The sequence below is a fragment of the Phocoena phocoena genome, chromosome 16 (genome assembly GCF_963924675.1).
Source record: "Phocoena phocoena chromosome 16, mPhoPho1.1, whole genome shotgun sequence".
Taxonomy (NCBI): domain Eukaryota; kingdom Metazoa; phylum Chordata; class Mammalia; order Artiodactyla; family Phocoenidae; genus Phocoena; species Phocoena phocoena.
The window spans coordinates 78,713,894-78,733,138 of record NC_089234.1 but is presented as its reverse complement, the minus strand read 5'-3'; the positions used below and the strand labels follow the sequence as shown (position 1 = coordinate 78,733,138).

Here is a 19,245-nt window from a genome sequence, read left to right as displayed (position 1 = left end):
ATACTATTTGGTAAATCGAAAGCTACTTTCTAAAAAGAAAACATTATTCAACTTTTAATAGGAAGACATTGACTACAAACATGCAATTATATGCAATTATCTATGACCATTATAGAAAATGAAAGATCACTTCATATATCTAGTTTCCTTAAAATCGAGGTTGCTATCTTAGAGGTAAAACAGTCACAGATCTAAAAGCAAAAACAGAAACAGCCTGTAAGAAATTACTTATTACTTAAAAGCGAATCTTACTTTTCAACGCTGCAAAAATGACCCCGCCTTAAGAAAACCACCCGGGTCTTTTCATTCCCTGAAGGTTGAGCATCTTCAATTAAGATAGCTTGCTCTAAGCCGGGGGTCAGCAAAACCACTCACAGCCTGTTTTGTAAGTGAAGTTCTACTGGAACACAGCCATGCCCATTTATTTATAAATGGTCTATGGCTGCTCTTGAGTAGTTGTGACAGAGACCGTTTGACTCAAAAAGCCTAAAATATATACTAATCCAGCCCTTCACAAAAATGTTTGCTGATCCCTGTTCTCAGCAGTAGTGTTACCGGAGCTCTGTGAAAAACAGAGAATAAAGGTTTTCCTTGAATGTCAATTTCCTGGAAGACGTGCACAAAAAGTACAGAGGAAACCAGGTGAAAGCTTCCAAGAGTCCTCTCCCGGTACGGTCATCCAGCTACCCCACCGACGTGTAAAATGCCTACCAGGGGAGCTCCTTAGAGACCCAGCACCCAGGGTTTTTACTGGGAGCTGGTCACACAGACACCCCCTGCATCGCAGCTACAATTCCAGACCCCGGGAAGGAAAGCAGGTGTTCAGTAGAGACCACACTGTTTGTATGAGTAGTGCAGGCACAGTAGGTAGGATGGTGGGAACCCTCCTGAAATCCAAGTTCCCAGATGCCAGCCAAGGGCCAACCTTATAAGCAGGGCTTTCTAACGACAGCATCACAGGCCTGCTGTGTTAACTCTTCTATGAACAGCCGCTCACTAAGAAAGACTAGGAAACTGGAGTTAACATTAGGAAGAAAGATAAACTCACCACGTCTACCAGATTCATGGCCGTCTGAAGGAGATAGCACTGCGCTGCCCCTCGCAGCAGGATCTGATGTGTGATCATGGTGCACTGAAGAACGTCCCTGACACAGGAGAAAACACATGCACTTCCATGGTCTCAGGACAATTCTGATAGTTTGTGGTAACTGACAACTTGATTTAATATATCTACACTTTCTAACGCAGACAGTCACTGCCAGGAGAATTTCAAAGCTATTAAATAATTAAGGCCTCTAGTGGAGCTCAATTTTAATATGAAACAAATCTCCTTTTAAAAACAACAAGATAAGGACTTCCCTGGTGGCGCAGGGGTTAAGAATCCGCCTGCCAATACAGGGGACACGGGTTCAATCCCTCGTCTGGCAAGATCCCACATGCCATGGAGCAACTAAGCCCGTGTGCCACAACTGCTGAGCCTGTGAGCCACAACTACTGAGCCTGTGTGCCACAACTAATGAAGCTCGCACGCCTGGAGTCCACGCGCCGCAGCAAGAGAAGCCACCACAATGAGAAGCCCACGCACCGCAAAAAAGAGTAGCCTCTGCTCGCCGCAACTAGAGAAAGCCCGCGCACAGCAATGAAGACCTAACGCAGCCAAAAATAAATAAATTTATTTTTTAAAAAAAGACAATTTCAAAGTAAGAATTTTACACTTTTTTGAAATACTTTGTAATCAATAGTAATATTTGTTATTTTATCTCTAGCTTCCTACATATCAATGTAATAAAAACAACTTACTGGCCTTATTTTTAAAGTGACCATAATCCAATAGTATGTATTATGGCATATATTTAAATTAGTAATTCATAAAACAAAATAAATTCAACTATATGAACAGATTTTTTTAATTTACTTTTTTATTATATAAAATTAAGAGCGAAAAATCCCGATGCTGATATTAACTAAAACCACTCACTAGGGATTAAAGCAGAAGGAAAAACAAAATTTACTAATGGAAAGGTACAACAAATAACCGTATGTGAACATACTCAGAGTACATTACCTCAGGGCAAGAAGCCCTTCTATACCCAGGGCTTTACATCTTGGGATATTTGCCAAAGCCTTAGATAGAAACAAAATGGGAATAGCACACCAATGTCGGCTCGTCATCTTCTGAATAAACTTTAACAGGAAACTACCTGAAAGAAAAAGTTTTAAGACGTCATTGTTGCCAACAAGCACATGAAAAGATGCTCAACATCATACTTTATGTAGAGAAATGCAAATCAAAAACCATAATGAGATACAACTTCACACCCATTAGGATGGCTACCATCAAAAGGACAGACAATAACAAGTATTAACCAGGATGTGGAGACATGAACGCTCAGACATTCTTGGTGGAAATGTAAAATGGTACAGCCAGTGTGGAAAAGAGTTTGGTGGCTCCTTTAAAAGTTAAACACAGGGCTTCCCTGGTGGCACAGTGGTTGAGAGTCCGCCTGCCTATGCAGGGGACACGGGTTCGAGCCCCGGTCCGGGAGGATCCCACATGCCGTGGAGCGGCTGGGCCTGCGAGCCATGGCCGCTGAGCCTGCGCGTCTGGAGCCTGTGCTCCAAAACGGAAGAGGCCACAACAGCGAAAGGCCCGCGTACCGCAAAAAAAAAAAAAAAAAAAAAAAGTTAAACACAGAGTTACTATTTGACCTAATAATTCTACTCCTAGGTATATAATTAAGAGAAGTGAAAGATTACATTCATATAAAAACCTGTATGTGAATATTCATAGGAGTTATTCCTAATAGTTAAAAGTGGAAACAATCCAAACATCTATCAACTGATGAATGGATAAACAGAATGTGAAGTATCTCCACAGTGGAATATTATTCAGCTACAGAAAGGAATGGAATATTGATAAATGTTACAACATAGGTGAATCTTAAAAACATTATGCTAAGCAAAAGAAGCCAGACATAAAATACAAGGCCACGTATTATATGATTCCATTTATATGAAATGTTTAGAATAGGCAAATCTAGAGAGACAGAAAGTAAATTAGCGGCTGACAGGAACCAGGGGAAAGGAAAATGAGACTTGATTACTTATGGGCAAGGAGTTTCTTTTGGGGATGATGAAAATATTCTGGAACTAGTGGTGATAGTTGTATAACTTTGTGACTATACTAAAAAACCACTGAACTGAACAATTTAAAAGGGTGAATTTTATGGTGTGTGAATTATATCTCAATAAAGCTGTTGGGAACAAAAAAAAAATCAATGTCATTTCAATTTCATTCCTTTTTAGTAAGGTAAGTATTCTAGTGCATTGTAGAAATTCTGATAACCATGTAGCTATATATTTAATAGTTAAGGTAAAAGATAATCTTTTTACTGTTGGAAACCATTCATCTGTTGGAGATATTAAAGAAACACAGGATGAGAAGTACCAATGGTAGCTGGCCTCTGGTATCTGCAAGCAGTGATATTAGATCTTTCTCACAGGTTATTTCGTACCTACCCTGGATCTAATCACTGTAATTAAGTATTTTGAGATACAAAAGGATGGTGCTCTATCCCGCTTTCTCTGCTAATATGTGATATCTTAAGGATCTTCAAGTCATAGTAGTTAATAAAAATGTCTGTTTCCTGAGATCATCACTTACGATGACTTTTAAGAAATCCCTGGACGCTCCTCAAAGGGTATGACCTGTATTTTATATCTCCCGAAGTGCCTAGCTCAGAACTAGATACGCTTAGGATATTGTTGACAGAAAAAACTACAAAGTAAGAACTGTAAATAAACATTCTACCTGCCCTCCCTCCTGCTGGACTAATTCAGTTCCCATCTTCTGCCTCACAGCTCTCTCGTGACACAAGGACGATGGCAACAGCCATGCCTCTACTGCTTGTTCACTCACCACACTGACAGGGTCACACGGCCACAAACTCTAGGCGCTCAAACTCTGGGGGGCACTGATCACCGTCATGACGTGAGATGTGCCAATGTGGTTGGCAAATGAATCCCCAGACTGTAAGCTTCCAAATTCTAGCAAACTAAAGAACGGCTCTGACAGTTATCTTCTCCAGTTTAACTTTTTAAAAAAGTCATCAAAACAATCCATTTTCTATAAATCTAAAGTTGTGATATACAGGTGACCATCTTTTCTCTTTCTTCCCTGACTTTTGAATACATAGTACCACTGGTCATTGGTCACCCTATTTGCAGATTAAATACAAAAGAAAAAGTATATATATATATATATATATATATATATATATATATATTTTATAGCCAGGGTCACTTTCTAAGTCACAAAGCCCAGAATGAAAAAAAAGACTCGGAAAGAAGAGCGGGCCCTGCTACTCGGCAAGCAAAATACCACCGGTTTTCTGCTTTGCTTACCAACATAGCCCATCAGGAAGAAAAGTACATCTCCAACCTGAAGAAGTGGGATATTTCTAGGATACAACGTCTTACGAAAAGCAAGTATTTTTTCCCTTTCTTATCTTTCTGAGTCAATATCTATAAAGGGACAACTTTGCCACAATAGACACTCTGTTTATAACTTTTTCCTAAGCCCAGGTTCTTTCTTTCTTCGACCTATTTTGCTCATTTTTGAAACTGAATGGAGACAAGTGGAAAGAACAGCCAACTGCAGCACACACTGCAAAACTGCTTCCATGCTACGGATACCAATACTGGTATCACGTTACATACAAAAGTAAAATTGTGTACTCAGTTTCAATGGACATGTGTATAATTCTGACAAAATTTGCATACTCTGGAAAAAGGAACTATTTTGATAATACTGATTATAATAGTCATAGGTTGGTGCTTATAACCAACATACTAAAAATTTAAGCTAATAAATTAAAAAGAAACTCTTTACTGACACATACTCTTTATTTCTTCTGGAAGAAGAGAAATGTAAGTGACTAAGAACTTCTGTAATTTCAATCCCAGTGGAGAACCACTTCCTATCAGCTGGCCTGGGGACCTACAGACAAAGGGGAAAAAAAACAAATATTTTAAATCTATTTACAAATAAGTAGACTGAAACTAAATGGAATATGGCCCAAATGTCTTTCAACAATAAAACAATAAAACCATCTTCTTCTTCTAAACCTGCATTCTATTTTTCAGTAAAATCTTGAGGATCCTTCTGCTAAAAACATCAGAGATCTTCTAGGAAAACAGACGTGAGTTAGCAATGTGCGACACTAAGCAGGCATGGATTTCTTTTTTAATGACACTTTCTCTGACACACATATATGAACCTTGCCAAATAGTATCGTTTAAAAAAAAGTCTAAAAATGAAACTTTAAAATTATATTTTATTGTTCCCAACACCTAATCCAATGATTTTAAATCTTTAAGTATTAAATAAAAGGAATAACATTCACAGAAAGACATATGTTAGTAATAAGTAACTTTTGCAAGAGCATTTAATTATTAACATCTACTGAAGTCACATTGTCTTTTTTTTTTTTTTTTTTTTTTTTTTTTTGCTATATGCTTTGGCCAGGGACATTATCTGTTAATTGAACACATTAGGGTGCTAGGGAACTGAAGGCATTTCGTAATAAATGTGTTTGTCAACTCTCAGAAAGCACCACGTTGGTTTTACTGCTTTCCAGCGGTCTAATTGCTTCAGAAAACTATTCAACAGTAATGATTATTTGAAATTGAAAAATAATCGGCAAATCTAGCGTTGCTATGCTCTTTCGATATTCAATAGGACTAAATATTAATATAACTTAGCACAGACTAACTTAAAAATTTTAAAGAAGTTGGTGGTGAGTTTTTTTCTATTAGAGGTATACCAAACAAGACTTGCAAGTATAAAAAAAACGTAGTTTTCAAAATTAGACAACATAATTTCAAAAGCAAGGGAACTTTTTGAAGATATAATTCAAGAATACAGGTAATGCTCAAAAAATGAGAATAAGGCACAATACTGACAAACTCTTCCCAGTATCAACCTGGACAAAGGGTAATGGCGTCAAATAAACAATATGTCATGGAGAATGGCCTCCACCGTCAGATAGGGAAAGGGGGAAGTTAGAATGAACCCTGTGGTAGTGGACTAGAAATGGATGTGCTGGTGTGAACTGATGGTCTTTAATATGGATGGATGGACAGACAGATACTGAAATATAGACGGTAAGTCTGCTCAGCAGACAGAGCTAAGAAACAGAGGTATACACACACACACACACAAAATCGTCATGAGAGAGAAGACGATTAAGCACATATGGTTAAACAGTATCACTTAGGGAATGTGGATAAAAGATAAATGAGAATTCTTTGTATTATTCTCACAACTTTTCTATAAGTCAAGATCAAAAGTTAAAAGAAAAAGGAAAAAATAAGTGTCAAGTGTTGGTTAGCCAAAGTCACTACAATTTCCAAGAGGGCAGAAATCAGGAGTAAGGGAGAAGAAGTAGCTATGTAAGATATCCTTCCCAAAAGGTCAAGAATGGATGGGTTCAAAGTAGGAAAGGAAAGAAAAAGAGAAACACCTGACACAACTACTGGAAGAAAGGCAAGAAGAATAACAAACACAGAAGGGATGACATGGTTAGAAAAAGCTGAATATCTACAAGGCAACGTATATTTATGGAACAAATTCATTAAACAATCTGGTCATACTTCATAATCACATTAAATTTATATACCAAATACATATGACTGCATTGCTGCTAAATAACAATGTTTGTTTACCTGCTGTATAGAGAGCTCTGTGAAAGTGCATCCATTAATGCCCCAACAATAAACTAAAAAAAAAAAGGAAAAAAGTATTTGATGTTAAGTTGTAACTGTAATTTTGAACAGTCAGCTTGCTGTAACTGCATATCCTACACAGGGCTACAGAAGAGCTGTTACAAGCAAAGCTGATCTCTCATGCTGTAGGTTGGTTTATGATAGTCTTGGAGGATACCTTAATTCCACCAGAATAACAAAACAAATACTGAATTTTCCCACCTGATAAAAACATATGGAATACTGAGAGGAGAGTGAGTACATGCTGTGCTGAGAAGGAAGAAAAGAGTCCAAAGAAGGGACACATGGTGGAAAATAAAGATAGTAACAAAGGAAAAAACAAAAAGATACTCAAGAGGAAATTCAAGCCCCTATGCCTGGAAGATAAAGGGGGAAAAGTATATCTTCAAAAATGTTACTAGACAAAAAAGCAAGCTTCCAGAAGTGCAAGAAGGCTACGAGAATGTAGAAAAATGATGCATATTAAAACACTATACATGTAGTTGGACAATTAGGAAAGTTTACTTCAGTTACCTCTAAATGAGAGGTACATTACCATACCAAAGTCAGGGACCACCTGACTCATGTGGCACCATAATATAAAACTTTAAGTCACAGCTGTAGCTCTCACACTCTCTTTGCTTTCTGTGATTTCTGATAAATGGAAGCATAGATGCTAATAATATAGCTCTAAAGGCAACCTCTGCTCAGTACAGTCGATAGTAATTCATCGACTCAGAACTGGGGGACTAGCGTGACTAAACAAAGAGCGGTAATTCTGTGATTCAGAACTGTGGAAACAATATCACTAACACGCTTCTATACCAGTTTTCATGCTGTTGACTTTTGTTCAGAATACTGATAACAAAGAACTACTGGTAATGATGCAGGCAGCCTATCGACAAACTACATGACAGAAAGCGTTCTCCCAGTACGATAGCTAAGTTTAGAGAAATAGGATTTGTTGTATGCAAACCTCTAAAATGCTACTTGTGATTTTCAAGGCCTAGTGTATATTTTTTGAAGATCACATAGGATAAAACAAATACCTTCGCCCCTCATCTTTTGACAAAGGGAAAAAGGAAAGGGAAAGGCTGTCATTACCTCAGAAAATTCTGCTGAAAATGGAAGAACCCTTGTTTCATAGAGCTCCAAAAAATGGGTAACGCCTTCTTTGGTCAGGATTTTATTTTCACTTTCAAACATTCTTTTATAAATACACAGATGCCAGGATGGGTGAAAGAGCCAACATCCTGTGGAAATAAACACCAAATGTTGACTTCAGATTCTCACATCATGTTGCCCCATGTAGACTATATATTCAAAACTAAACACAAACACATTAACTTCATTACAACACCGCAAAAGTGAGTCTCTTTTTAATCGCATCTGAGGGTGTTTAATTACTGAATAACCAAAATAACTTCAGTATTTGGCATTCCATTTTCAGAGAGATTCATTGAGAAAGGCCGCAAGCGAGTGTCATAGTGGCTACAGCGTACAAAAATTAAATACAACCCCACGCAGGTTGAAACTCTAGGTTTGGGGTGATTTCAACCAATTCTTCTCTCACCTTACTTCAATCCATTTTTCATACAGAAACGTGAAACTGTCCCTGCTCTATTTAAAACCCTTGCGTGGCTTCTCAAAACTCAGACTGAAAAACAAGCGAGGCATGAACTGCTTCTGACAACTACTCCGACCTTAACCCGCCTTCCCACACCACTGTGCTGTGGTTTACTGGTTGGGTCCTCTACCCCACTCAGCTGTTCCCATCTCAGGGCTTCTGCACCCAGAGCTGTCTCCTCAACCTCTGTGTCACTCTTCAGGCAGGTCTTTCCTAGCTGCCCTCTCCAAGGTATGGCCTCACTCACTAGATAACTCCATTTCTGCCTCTTGTTTGTTGCCTGTCTAGAACTTATCATCAAAATAACTCCATTTCTGCCTCTTGTTTGTTGCCTGTCTAGAACTTACCATCAAAGCTATTTTTTCCTGGAAAACAGGTAAAAATCAAGTGAAAAAGAGTACATCTGTCTCACCACTTTATCCCAGCGCTTAGCATGTATTGGACACTAGGTAAACATCTATTAAGTAAATATACAAATGAGTGAGAAACAAAAAATGGAGTATGTACCTTGGACATACTTTAACTTTTTTGAAATATCCTTTAACACTATTAGAAAAAAAACTCAGCATTTTTAACTCATGGCATTCTATAAATAAATCAGTCTTTTTTTTTTTTTTTTTTTTTTTAATTTACACCAAGATGCTTGTTTAATCCTTTGGCAGTGATTTTACAAAATCTGTCACCGCCATTTGATTTGGTTTGCCAAGAGCTGTGGGCAAGACGTGGTAATAAGAGAATCATTTTAACAGTAAATGCATAAGTGAAGTCACAACAGGATTCAATTAAATTCTAGCCCCAGGTGGGACTACAGATTCCTACGGTCTGTGAAAAATCCCAGTGTATCAGAAAACAACCATAGCAATCAGCTGAATAAAGCTCAATTCCTAAGGGGTCGAACTACTAAAGTTGTAATTATCTAAAGTAGGCACTAAAACCCATCTACCTAGGTTATTTCTCATGTGTAAACATGATAATGTAGCATTTTATCATTCATATGAATACAAAACACCATGAGCTTGCATTTAGCTGTCTCGTTGATCTAAACTTAATTTCATAAAATAATTTTAAGAAGCTCCAGCTTCATTTTATTTCTCCTGAAAAGCCCTCATAATATAGAACTGATACAGGACTTAAAAACCGTATTTCAAATAGCATCTTGGAATTTTCTCTTCCTAAGAAGTCCAACCTACAGAATAGCTGAAACCCGAAGAAAATAACTCTAACAATGAAACAGATACATTAAGAGAATAAGGATGGAAAGCACTTAAAATATGTAATACCAAAGAGCTCTTATTAAAAATGAATAATACACCATGACTAAAACATTACCAAAGAGCCCTTATCTTTCAAGGATATATACTGAAAAAAATTACAGATGAAATGATATGCTGTCTAGGAATGGGCTTCAAAATCGTTTGATGGGGAGGGAGCAGGAAAGGCCACGTATGATGTGAGACAGAGACTGGCACAAGTTGATCACTGCTAAAGCCGGGTGGTGGGGTTCATCATACAAACTCTTCTCCTTCCATGAATGTCTGAAATTTTCTATAATCAGAAGTTTATAAGTTACCAGACCTCTAAATTATAGAAAACTCTGCAGCCATTTAAAATTAAATTCTCAAAGACTATTTAAGGACATAGGTAAATGCATTTGGCTATACTGCTGAGTGAGAAAAAACCATGAACAATCAATCCACAAGGTGTGTATCTGGAATGTTAGCAGCTGTCTCTTGGTAGCAGTAAATTCATATATTCCTATAACATGCTCTATAATGAATAAGAGTTAATTATAAAATTAAGGGGAAAAACTGTAAGTGTTACAAAAAAGCAAAATAAAGTAACTGTTACCATTTTCCTCTGACACTGCATATTCAAACAGATTGTTTAGCTTTGGTAAAACTGGCTTTATAACATGTATCTGAAAAAACAAAAGCAAAAAGCCACAGGAAATGAAAATTCACCGTTCAAAACTCAAAAGACTTTTCATCTATTTATACAACAGTCACTCTGTTCCTCCTTACCACCCTGGAGAAGAGGCAGGGCCTGTATACCAATATGTTACAAAGAGGAAAAAATACTGCGATGCTTTATCTAGTTACTCACGTTGCTCAAGGCCACACATTTAGAAGCAGAGTCAGTTCTGAGTTCAAGGCTCTTCGTTCTTAGACTCTGCTACAGATACCAGCGTCTAATTTACATACCCTACAAACTAAAGGTAAATCACAGTTTCTAAATAGCGAGGGTCTTGAGGATATACTGATTCAGGAAAACCATAAGTTTAGAAATGCTTTTCCTTTATTGCTCATCCTTGTACCTACATATATTTAGTACATATGAGTAATTATTTATTTTAGTCCACAAACAATGCGTCTGGACTGACACCTCCCAGCGGCTCCACGATGGCAGGCCCCGCACCTTATGGACTGAGAACCCCTACAACAGGGGTTCTCCAAGTGTGGTGCCCAGAATGGCAGCTTATGGATCTCCAAGGAACATGTAAAATATCTGACTTCTCAGGCCCCACCGCAGACCTACTGAATCAGAAACTTTGCAGGCCAGACACTTTCATGAGCCATCTGGGTGATTCTAATGAATGTTAAAGTTTGAGAACATTGCACTAGAGTAGGTAATCTTAAGAGATTCTTCTCAACTTAAAAACTCTTAAGATCCTACAAAAATGAACTCAAAGTTGACTGCAAATGATTTTTCAAGTTTCCATTCTCAGGACCAAGAATGCAAAGATGTAAGAGAGAGAGGGAGGGAGGGAGGGAGGGAGGGAGAGACAGAGGGGGAGGGAGGAGGGTGGGAGGGAGGGGGAGGAGGGAGGAGGGTGGGAGGGAGGGGGAGGAGGGAGGAGGGTGGGAGGGAGGGGGAAGAGGGAGGAGGGTGGGAGGGAGGGGTGGAGGGAGGAGGGTGGGAGGGAGGGGGAGGAGGGAGGAGGGTGGGAGGGAGGGGGAGGAGGGAGGAGGGTGGGAGGGAGGGGGAGGAGGGAGGAGGGTGGGAGGGAGGGGGAGGAGGGAGGAGGGTGGGAGGGAGGGGGAGGAGGGTGGGAGGGAGGGGGAGGAGGGTGGGAGGGAGGGGGAGGAGGGTGGGAGGGAGGGGGAGGAGGGAGGAGGGTGGGGGGGAGGGAGGAGGGTGGGAGGGGGAGGGAGGAGGGTGGGAGGGAAGGAAGGAAGGAAGGAAGGAAGGAAGGAGGGAAGGAAGGAAGGAAGGAAATCTACAAAATCAAAGGGCCATTATAGGGTCATTATTTAGTTAATAACAATTTACCTCAGACTTTAAGTAACATTTCCCTTAGTGTGCATTTCTTAGGAGATTATTCATAACATCAAGAAACTAAAAACTCGTAAACATTTTAGAAGTAAATGCCAAGGGAAGATCAAATAAGACTGAATTCTTTGAATGATAACTTAAGTCACCTGAAAGTATTCTTTAATTTCCTGAGTTTATATTCAATCTTAAATTGCCAGAAAACAAAGTACGCTTTATGGAGCTTTACTCCATTATGCTACATCCAAGTTGGCCTTTTTGTATTGCTTTTACAGAATGTTTGGGAAAAACCCCCAAGAACTGCATTTACATAGGATTTGTTAAAATATGAAAACACTTACCTGATTTCCTTCAAGAGTTTCCATAATTAATATATAGTTTTCCCAAAACTTTAGAAGCTCATCTTTTTTCTTCTCAGACCACCAAAACAGACTTGGGCCTGATATGGTTTAAAAAAGAAAATTAGTTCCTAGATTTAGTTCCTAAATCAGAAACTTTCATAAGCTTCCAAATGATAACAGTTCTTAAAATTATGCTACTATTACCAAATGTTGTTTTCTCTAACAATGGAGGGTGCCCCTGTATTAGAGCCTAGGTAGGAGGCTTGGGCAAACAAGAATCTCAAAAGGAGGTTTTTTCAAAAAAAATTAAGGTTACTACCTTGGAACTCTGGGTAAGGATGACAGATTTGAACACATGTACTCTACTTTCTCTCCCTAAGAATCTCACTATAACAGTAAGAGATTTTTCAAAGGCAAAAACCCAAGAATTGGAGAAAACAGGGGAGCAGACAACAGCAATGAAATCAGGAGCCACAGATCAGATTAAAAGCAAGCAGAATCAAGACAAGTGCCTAGTAAGTTGGCACAAGGAAAGCAAAGAAAAAAATCTGATTCACACTACAAAATCCCCCCAAGCCTAAGGAACTGGCAGAAAAAAATACTTCAGTAAGTAGAGGTGAAAATCAAGGCTAAACTAAAAAGGATTTGTTTAACGTGTTTAAGAAACAGATCCCCAGATGCCCTTTCCTGTGTTCTGAACAGGAAGAAGACTGGGATTGATTCTCTGGGGAAGGTAAAAGAGTGGGTCTCCAGATTGAGGGGCACTGGACACGGCTGATGTCAGGGTGAGTGCCACATGAAAATGGGAAGTGAACACGTATGCACCCTGGATGCTGAGACCCCCTTCCACCTGCCCCCATCACCGTCTTGGCCTCTCAGGTCCCAGAGGACCATCTCCATGGCATGTGGCCACCCCAAGAGGAAAGACCTGAAAATACTTTCACCAGAGATTACCTAACAAAATGCCCTGGCCAGATCGCCTTACAGCGAAGTGCACAGTCAACAAGCACCACGCATGTGTTTAGAGCTTTAAACTTGACTTTTCGTCCCACATTCTTACGTACATAAGCAGGTGTCTAAGGCTCACCAGACATCTAGGGAAACCTCTACACTAAAGATCAAGACCAAAACAAATAAACAAGGAAATCTGGAGAAAACAAAACTACACAGGAAAAAGAAAACCTAAAAAAGAAAAAACTTTCACTAATATTTTAAAGGGAGATAAGATAGTGTGGTTATGATATAAAAACAGGATACTATTAACAAGGGGGCATTCCAAGAACAAAAAAGATCTCATGAGAATAAAAATCTGATAGCAAAAAGAAGAAACTCAAAGAAAGGACTGGAAATAAAGTTGAGGAAATCACCCAGGAAGCGGAGCACAAAGACAAAACCACAGAAAACATGAGAGAAGAGATGTGTTAAAGGCCAGTCCAGGAGGTTCAATAACCAAAAAGAGAACAGAAAGCAAAAAAGGAAGGGAGGAAATCAAAGTAATACGAGGGCAGTTCTCAGGACCGAAGGACACGATTTCCAGATTGAAAAGGTCCGAGTGCCCTACACCAGGATGTAAACAGGCCCTCAAAACGGAAAGGGCAGAAAGCTGGGGACACAGTCTCTATAATCATCCATGGAGAAGAAACAGCTCACATACAAATAAACAGGATTCAAATGGTTTCAGACTTCTCAACAGTAACAATGGGAGCTCGAGCCTCTAAGACATCAGATGGATGGATGCCTTTAAGATTTTGAACAGAAATGTTTTCCAAGCCAGAATTCTACCCCAATCAAACCATCACTTGAATGTGAGGGCAAAATAAAAGTGTCTAGATATGCTTGGTCTTGGCTTCCAAGAAAGCCACAAGAAAACATTACTGCCACACCAACAAAGAGAAGAAAGGCTGGATTATCAACAAAACCCTAAACTTTTTTTTTGTGGGGGGAGGTCCATCAGAGAGCTGAGGTCGCATTGCTCTCTGAATTCCAAAGGGCAAAAAGCCTCTCCAAGAATAAGACAGGACACACGAACTGCAGTTAAAAAATAAAATAAAAATTTGACAAGTTTTTAAAAGCCAAGTGTGGACAACTTAGAAACTCTGGGAACCCCAAGGGAGTCTACACCCACTCACCAGCTCTTTTCCTCAAGGCCTCCCCCATGTGTTCAAGAAAGACTGTGGGCAGGGCAGGGGACCCTAGAGGCGTGGGCATGCAGGGCCCATCCATGCCCTGCAGGAGCACAAGGTGGTGGTCAACTGAAGATGCCTGCCTGCACCCTGGACCCTTCCCTGACAGGAGGCCAAAGCTGTCGGCCGCCGGAGGAAACCCTCCCACAATCCCACCCTTGTCCCTGCTCTCACACCAGGCAAAGTTGGCTGCCCCTGGGGATGGCTAAACACTTGCTCTCCCCTCGACCCTGCACTGACACGAGGAAAGCCTCTTATGTGTCCGGCACTCATATGAAGCAGGTCTGCTGCTGTGGAGGAGGGCAGAGTATCAGCCCTCAAGACCCACCACAGATATAAGCAGAATGCAGCCGCCACAGGAGAAGTTAAGGAAACTCTTAACCCTTCATTAAGTAGGAGGCAGAGGTTATGTGCCACTGGAGAGGGAGCAGAGATGGCTAAAAAGTTTGAACCCTGGGCTTCCCTGGTGGCGCAGTGGTTGAGAGTCCGCCTGCCTATGCAGGGGACACGGGTTCGTGCCCCGGTCCGGGAGGATCCCACATGCCGTGGAGCGGCTGGGCCCGTGAGCCATGGCCGCTGAGCCTGCGCGTCCGGAGCCTGTGCTCCGCAACGGGAGAGGCCACAGCAGTGAGGGGCCCGCGTACCAAAAAAAAAAAAAAAAAAGTTTAACCCTAAGGATCGGGCACATGGGGCCTAAGAAGAGGCTGTTGTAGGAGAAATGAAAAGTTTCCGCCTTCCCCATCTCAAGCTTTGCACCAGGTAACCAACACCAGCAGTCTACCCTCGAGGGAAGGACAAAGGCATGGAGGAAGCTCTCCATCCGTGGAGTCGGCATCGAGGGCTTGAGAAAAACTAGAACACTGAGAAAAACCTTATAGGCTTCACACTAAACATTAGGAGGCAACAATCCACCACCAACAAAATCCAAAGCCAGCTCACCAGAGTGACTCAACCCAAATAGTCTAACAGAGAGGAGTGCCTATCATCGAAGGCATAAATATTTCAGTCTCTGCTGAAAAAAGTGATCCCACTGCCAAGAGATAAAACAGAAAACAAAACCAAACTCAGATATGGTCCAAGTACAGAACTTGTACATAACTATGATGAGTATGTTAAAGGATCTAATGGAAAAGGTAGACAACATGCATGAACAGTTGGGGATTTTCAGGAGATGGAAACTATAAAAAAGTGACAGATAGAAATGATAGAAATGAAAACATATCAGACATAAAGGATCCTTTGATTAAATTATCAGATATGCAAGGTCTTAAAAAGTTTTATCTCAGGGAACTATTAGAAAATACATTACAACAAATGAGTAAACCAAAGAAGAGGATGAACTCCAGGAAACAAGAGCCCCAACACAGAATCAGGTGAAGGGAATTTCCCAGATGATAGTGAAGGCAGATCTAAGAACGTCAGCTGTGCACCAGACTGAGCTTGTAAGAGGACTCTAGGAGACACTTCTTCAGGAAAACTTATAATGCCTGATGATCTGACTTTGTACAGGAAAGATTTAGACAATTAACTAAGAATCTGGGGTTGAATTAGTGATAAGAATGGAGACAACGAAACATAAATGACATTAATCTAGCAAAAACTTGCAGGAAGGAAAAAAACCATCATATATATACACAGATCACCTGTGAACAGTATTTTCATAGTCATAATTTTGTTGAACTCACATTTAACCAAAATTACAAGAATGACAATGGACTTTATGACATTACTAGATCATTTCAAGATACGGGGGTAAATACCAAAATAATCAGCTAAAAGAGGTAAAGGTGGCTGCCCTCTGAAATGAAGGAAATGGGCGGGGGCACAAGCATGAGACCACTGCTTATCTTTAAAACTGCAGAATGACTGACTCTTTAAAATAAATGAGTGTTTAACTTTGGTAATTTAAAAAATGTTTTCCAGTGACGACTCTCATTGGATGATCACCAACTTTTGGACTGTTAAAATATTTACTACCTGATGTTTTAAGCTTATATAAAAATCTAATCTACTCACAACTTCAGCCAAACAAAAATCCTTTACCAGTATAAATAAGTAGGCAGCTCCAGTTGAAAAAGTAGACATTTTCTATCAATTGAAGCAGTTTTGAATCAGTCAATCCATTTTTGACTTTGATAGCTCAAACTTAAGACGAGAATTTTACTTTCACATAATTTCAGTGAGCAAATCAATCAATAGGAACATACCAAATTGAAGGGAGGCCTTGCTATTTCATCTACTCTTGTTCTGTAATAAAGTGGTAGGAAGCACAGGCTCAAAATGTAAAAAAACTGAAACCTCACTCAATTAAATCAATTTCAAAAATACTCTCCAAAGGTCGACTTAAGGTCCATATGCTTAACAAATATTTTAAAATCCTGCTAAAAGAACTACCAAGGGAAATTTCAAAAGAATGTGCTAGTTTCCATTACAAAATTCTAACACTCGAGACTCAATTCATCGCTCAGTACATGTAAATAATTTTCCTTTCAATTTGATGGGCGCTAACTCTTCTTCCCTGTTAGAACGGACCTACCACGATATAGTGCAAATTTGGTCTGTAAAATCCTGCCTGGGCTCGTTCCTAAATTATTCCCACGGATGCAGTATTCCACCTGCTCTGGCTCAGAAAGTTTAGGAGATGCAGACTCCTCTCGGCTGCAGTGATCTGTGTCAGTTCAGAAAACACCCTCGACACGAGGTTCCCAAGGTTTTTCAGGCTTTATGGGGACCATGAGAATAATCCAATTCAGTACGGATCTCGGAGACTACCCCAGGAGCTGACTGCCGGAAGCAGGGGGCCTCCCTCCCAGAAAGCCAAGTAGGGATGGGCCCGGGGGCAAAGAAGCAAGTACCGGTTCCTTCCTGGGGGGCGCAGGCGCAGTCGGTCCCCAGCTCCGCCGACACCTCCACAGCCCGCTGCAGCAGGTAACGCGCCCGCTTGCGCGTCAGGGCGTCCTCGGCCCGGGTCAGCCCCGCCTGCACCGTCCTCCAGAAGCGCCAGCAGCGCCGGGCGTCCGGGTCCGCCTCGCGCGCCGCGGTGGCGCGCTCCGCGCCAGGCTCGGGCAGCAGCTTCTCCGCCAGGGCGCTCAGCACCAGCAGCTTCGGCCCGACTCGGCCCGGGCCCTCGGGAGCCCCGGGGGCGACCAGCCCGCCCCACAAGGCCCGCAGCGCCGCCCCGCCGCACCGGCCCAGCGCCGGCAGCAGCCGACCGGCCACCAGCGCCGCCGCGCCCTCGGCGGGCCCCGCCTCGTCCCCGCCTAGCGCCAGGGCGAGGGCGGCCCGCGCCACCGCCTCCAGCAGCGGCGCGTCCTCGCGGGGCCGCAGGCAGGGCCCCACGGCCGCCAACACCTCCACGGCCGCTTCGGCGGCCCCGTCGAGGCCGGGCGCGGGGCCCGCGGCGAGCAGGTCGCGCAGCGCCTCCTCGGCCAGCGCGGCCGCCAGCTGCGGGCCCCCGGCGAGGCGGGCGCACGAGCGCAGGGCCGCGCCCGCCGCTCTCAGCACGCGCCGGCGCTGGCGGGCCGCTGGGCCGGTGTCCGCGCCGCCCGCGGGGCGCCCGCGCAGGCCCCTCAGCAGCGGCACCAGGTACCCGGCGGCGACCTCGCGCGCCGCCTCCGGGAGCGCGCCCGCGCCGCCGCCGCGCGCCTCCTCGTCCTCCAGTCGCTGCAGAAGAAAGCGCAGCGTCTCCACGCGCTCCGCGGACGCCTCCTCGCAGCACAGCGCCCCAAGCAGGACCCGAGGGTCCCGGCTCTGCGAGAGCAGCGTATCCGCCAGCACCCACTCCATTTGACCCGAGCGCCCGCAGGAAGGCGCCGGCGTGCGCTAGTGCGTGCGCGTGCGCGGTGGGCCCGGGCGCGCGCCCGCAGGTAGGGGGCTTGCAGCCCTGCCCTAGTCCTGCTAGGCGTGCTTTGGGCAGGTCTCACCAGAACTGCCTTGGATCTGATCCTCTCGCTTCTGCCCCTTACTTTTGTAAGAGGAAAAGAGGCCCTCGTTAAACGTTAATGTCGTATCTATACCAACTCCATCGATTCCTAATTGGAGATTGGCCCGCCCGAGGGCTTTAAATCATTCAGGCGCTGTGAGGATGGGCCAGAGGTACACCACTCACGATCACCTAGAAGCTCTTTTTTCAAAAAGGTGCAGCCTGGCACCACCCACACAGAGACTGACACACTGGGTCCGAAATGGGTTCCCGATATCTGCATAAAAAATAAATAACGAAAACCCAAGAATGAGGTAGAGGCCCTGAAAAGTACTCTAGCTATGAGCCAGGGATAGGGCTGAAAACGAGATACCCACCACGACGCCGGCAGTCAAATGCCCAAGTGGACTCTTGCATGCAGCCCTTCGCACACAATGCTTATGCTCCCACATGTAGAGTCCCCCAAATAGTCCACGTGTCTGTATGTTCTGTATATCTGACAGCATCTACTGCTAAGTACAGAAACCTCACCTTAGCATGCACGGTACTGGTTTGGTTTCTAGCTCAATCCTAGGCAAACTGAATCAATGACTTGGGTTTTCACTTTGCCTTCAACCATAGAGAAGTCCATGGAGAAGTCACAATCTCACCTTCAAAGAGCTTGATGTGTAATAAGCATAATGGATAAAGTTATTTAAGTTTATTTTATGTAATTTAAAATTATTTAATTTTTAGATTTTTGGTTTTATATAATTTAAAGTTATTTACAGTTATCTGACATCATATATGCAAGATTTTTTTTCCGTATTTCAGGGTCATTCAGTTTTCCATTGACAGATGCGTAAAGGGTTCAGCTGTAAGCCTACTTAGAATGTGTCAGTAAATATGCATTGCCTTCAACATTTAATGTGCCAATAAAATCAGTTTCCTTCAACATATATTCTTCATATATCTATCAAACAAAAATATGCAAATGTCTTGAGCAGACACTTAACAAATGAAGATGTGCAAATGTAAGCATCTGAAAAGGTGTGAGTATCATTATTCCTTAGAGAAATGCAAATTAAACCCTCAAAGAAATACCACTTCACACCCATCAGAATGGCTAAAATTTCAAAGATTGAAAACACCAAACGG

The 19,245-nt window shown here is 42.2% G+C and overlaps 1 protein-coding gene across 1 annotated transcript in view; it reads right to left on the bottom strand.

Moving 5' to 3' along the window:
* Nucleotides 1-17,972, bottom strand: part of TARBP1 (TAR (HIV-1) RNA binding protein 1) — a 64,276-nt gene extending 46,304 nt beyond the window's left edge. The window contains exons 1-8 of the mRNA XM_065894635.1: nucleotides 17,042-17,972; nucleotides 12,004-12,101; nucleotides 10,241-10,310; nucleotides 7,870-8,018; nucleotides 6,727-6,779; nucleotides 4,902-4,999; nucleotides 2,066-2,201; nucleotides 1,049-1,145 (exon numbers count right to left, since the gene is read on the bottom strand). Of these exons, the coding sequence (XP_065750707.1) occupies nucleotides 1,049-1,145; nucleotides 2,066-2,201; nucleotides 4,902-4,999; nucleotides 6,727-6,779; nucleotides 7,870-8,018; nucleotides 10,241-10,310; nucleotides 12,004-12,101; nucleotides 17,042-17,972 (1,632 nt within the window). The remainder of the gene's footprint in view (nucleotides 1-1,048; nucleotides 1,146-2,065; nucleotides 2,202-4,901; nucleotides 5,000-6,726; nucleotides 6,780-7,869; nucleotides 8,019-10,240; nucleotides 10,311-12,003; nucleotides 12,102-17,041) is intronic.
* Between the last annotated feature and the right edge of the window lie 1,273 nt (nucleotides 17,973-19,245).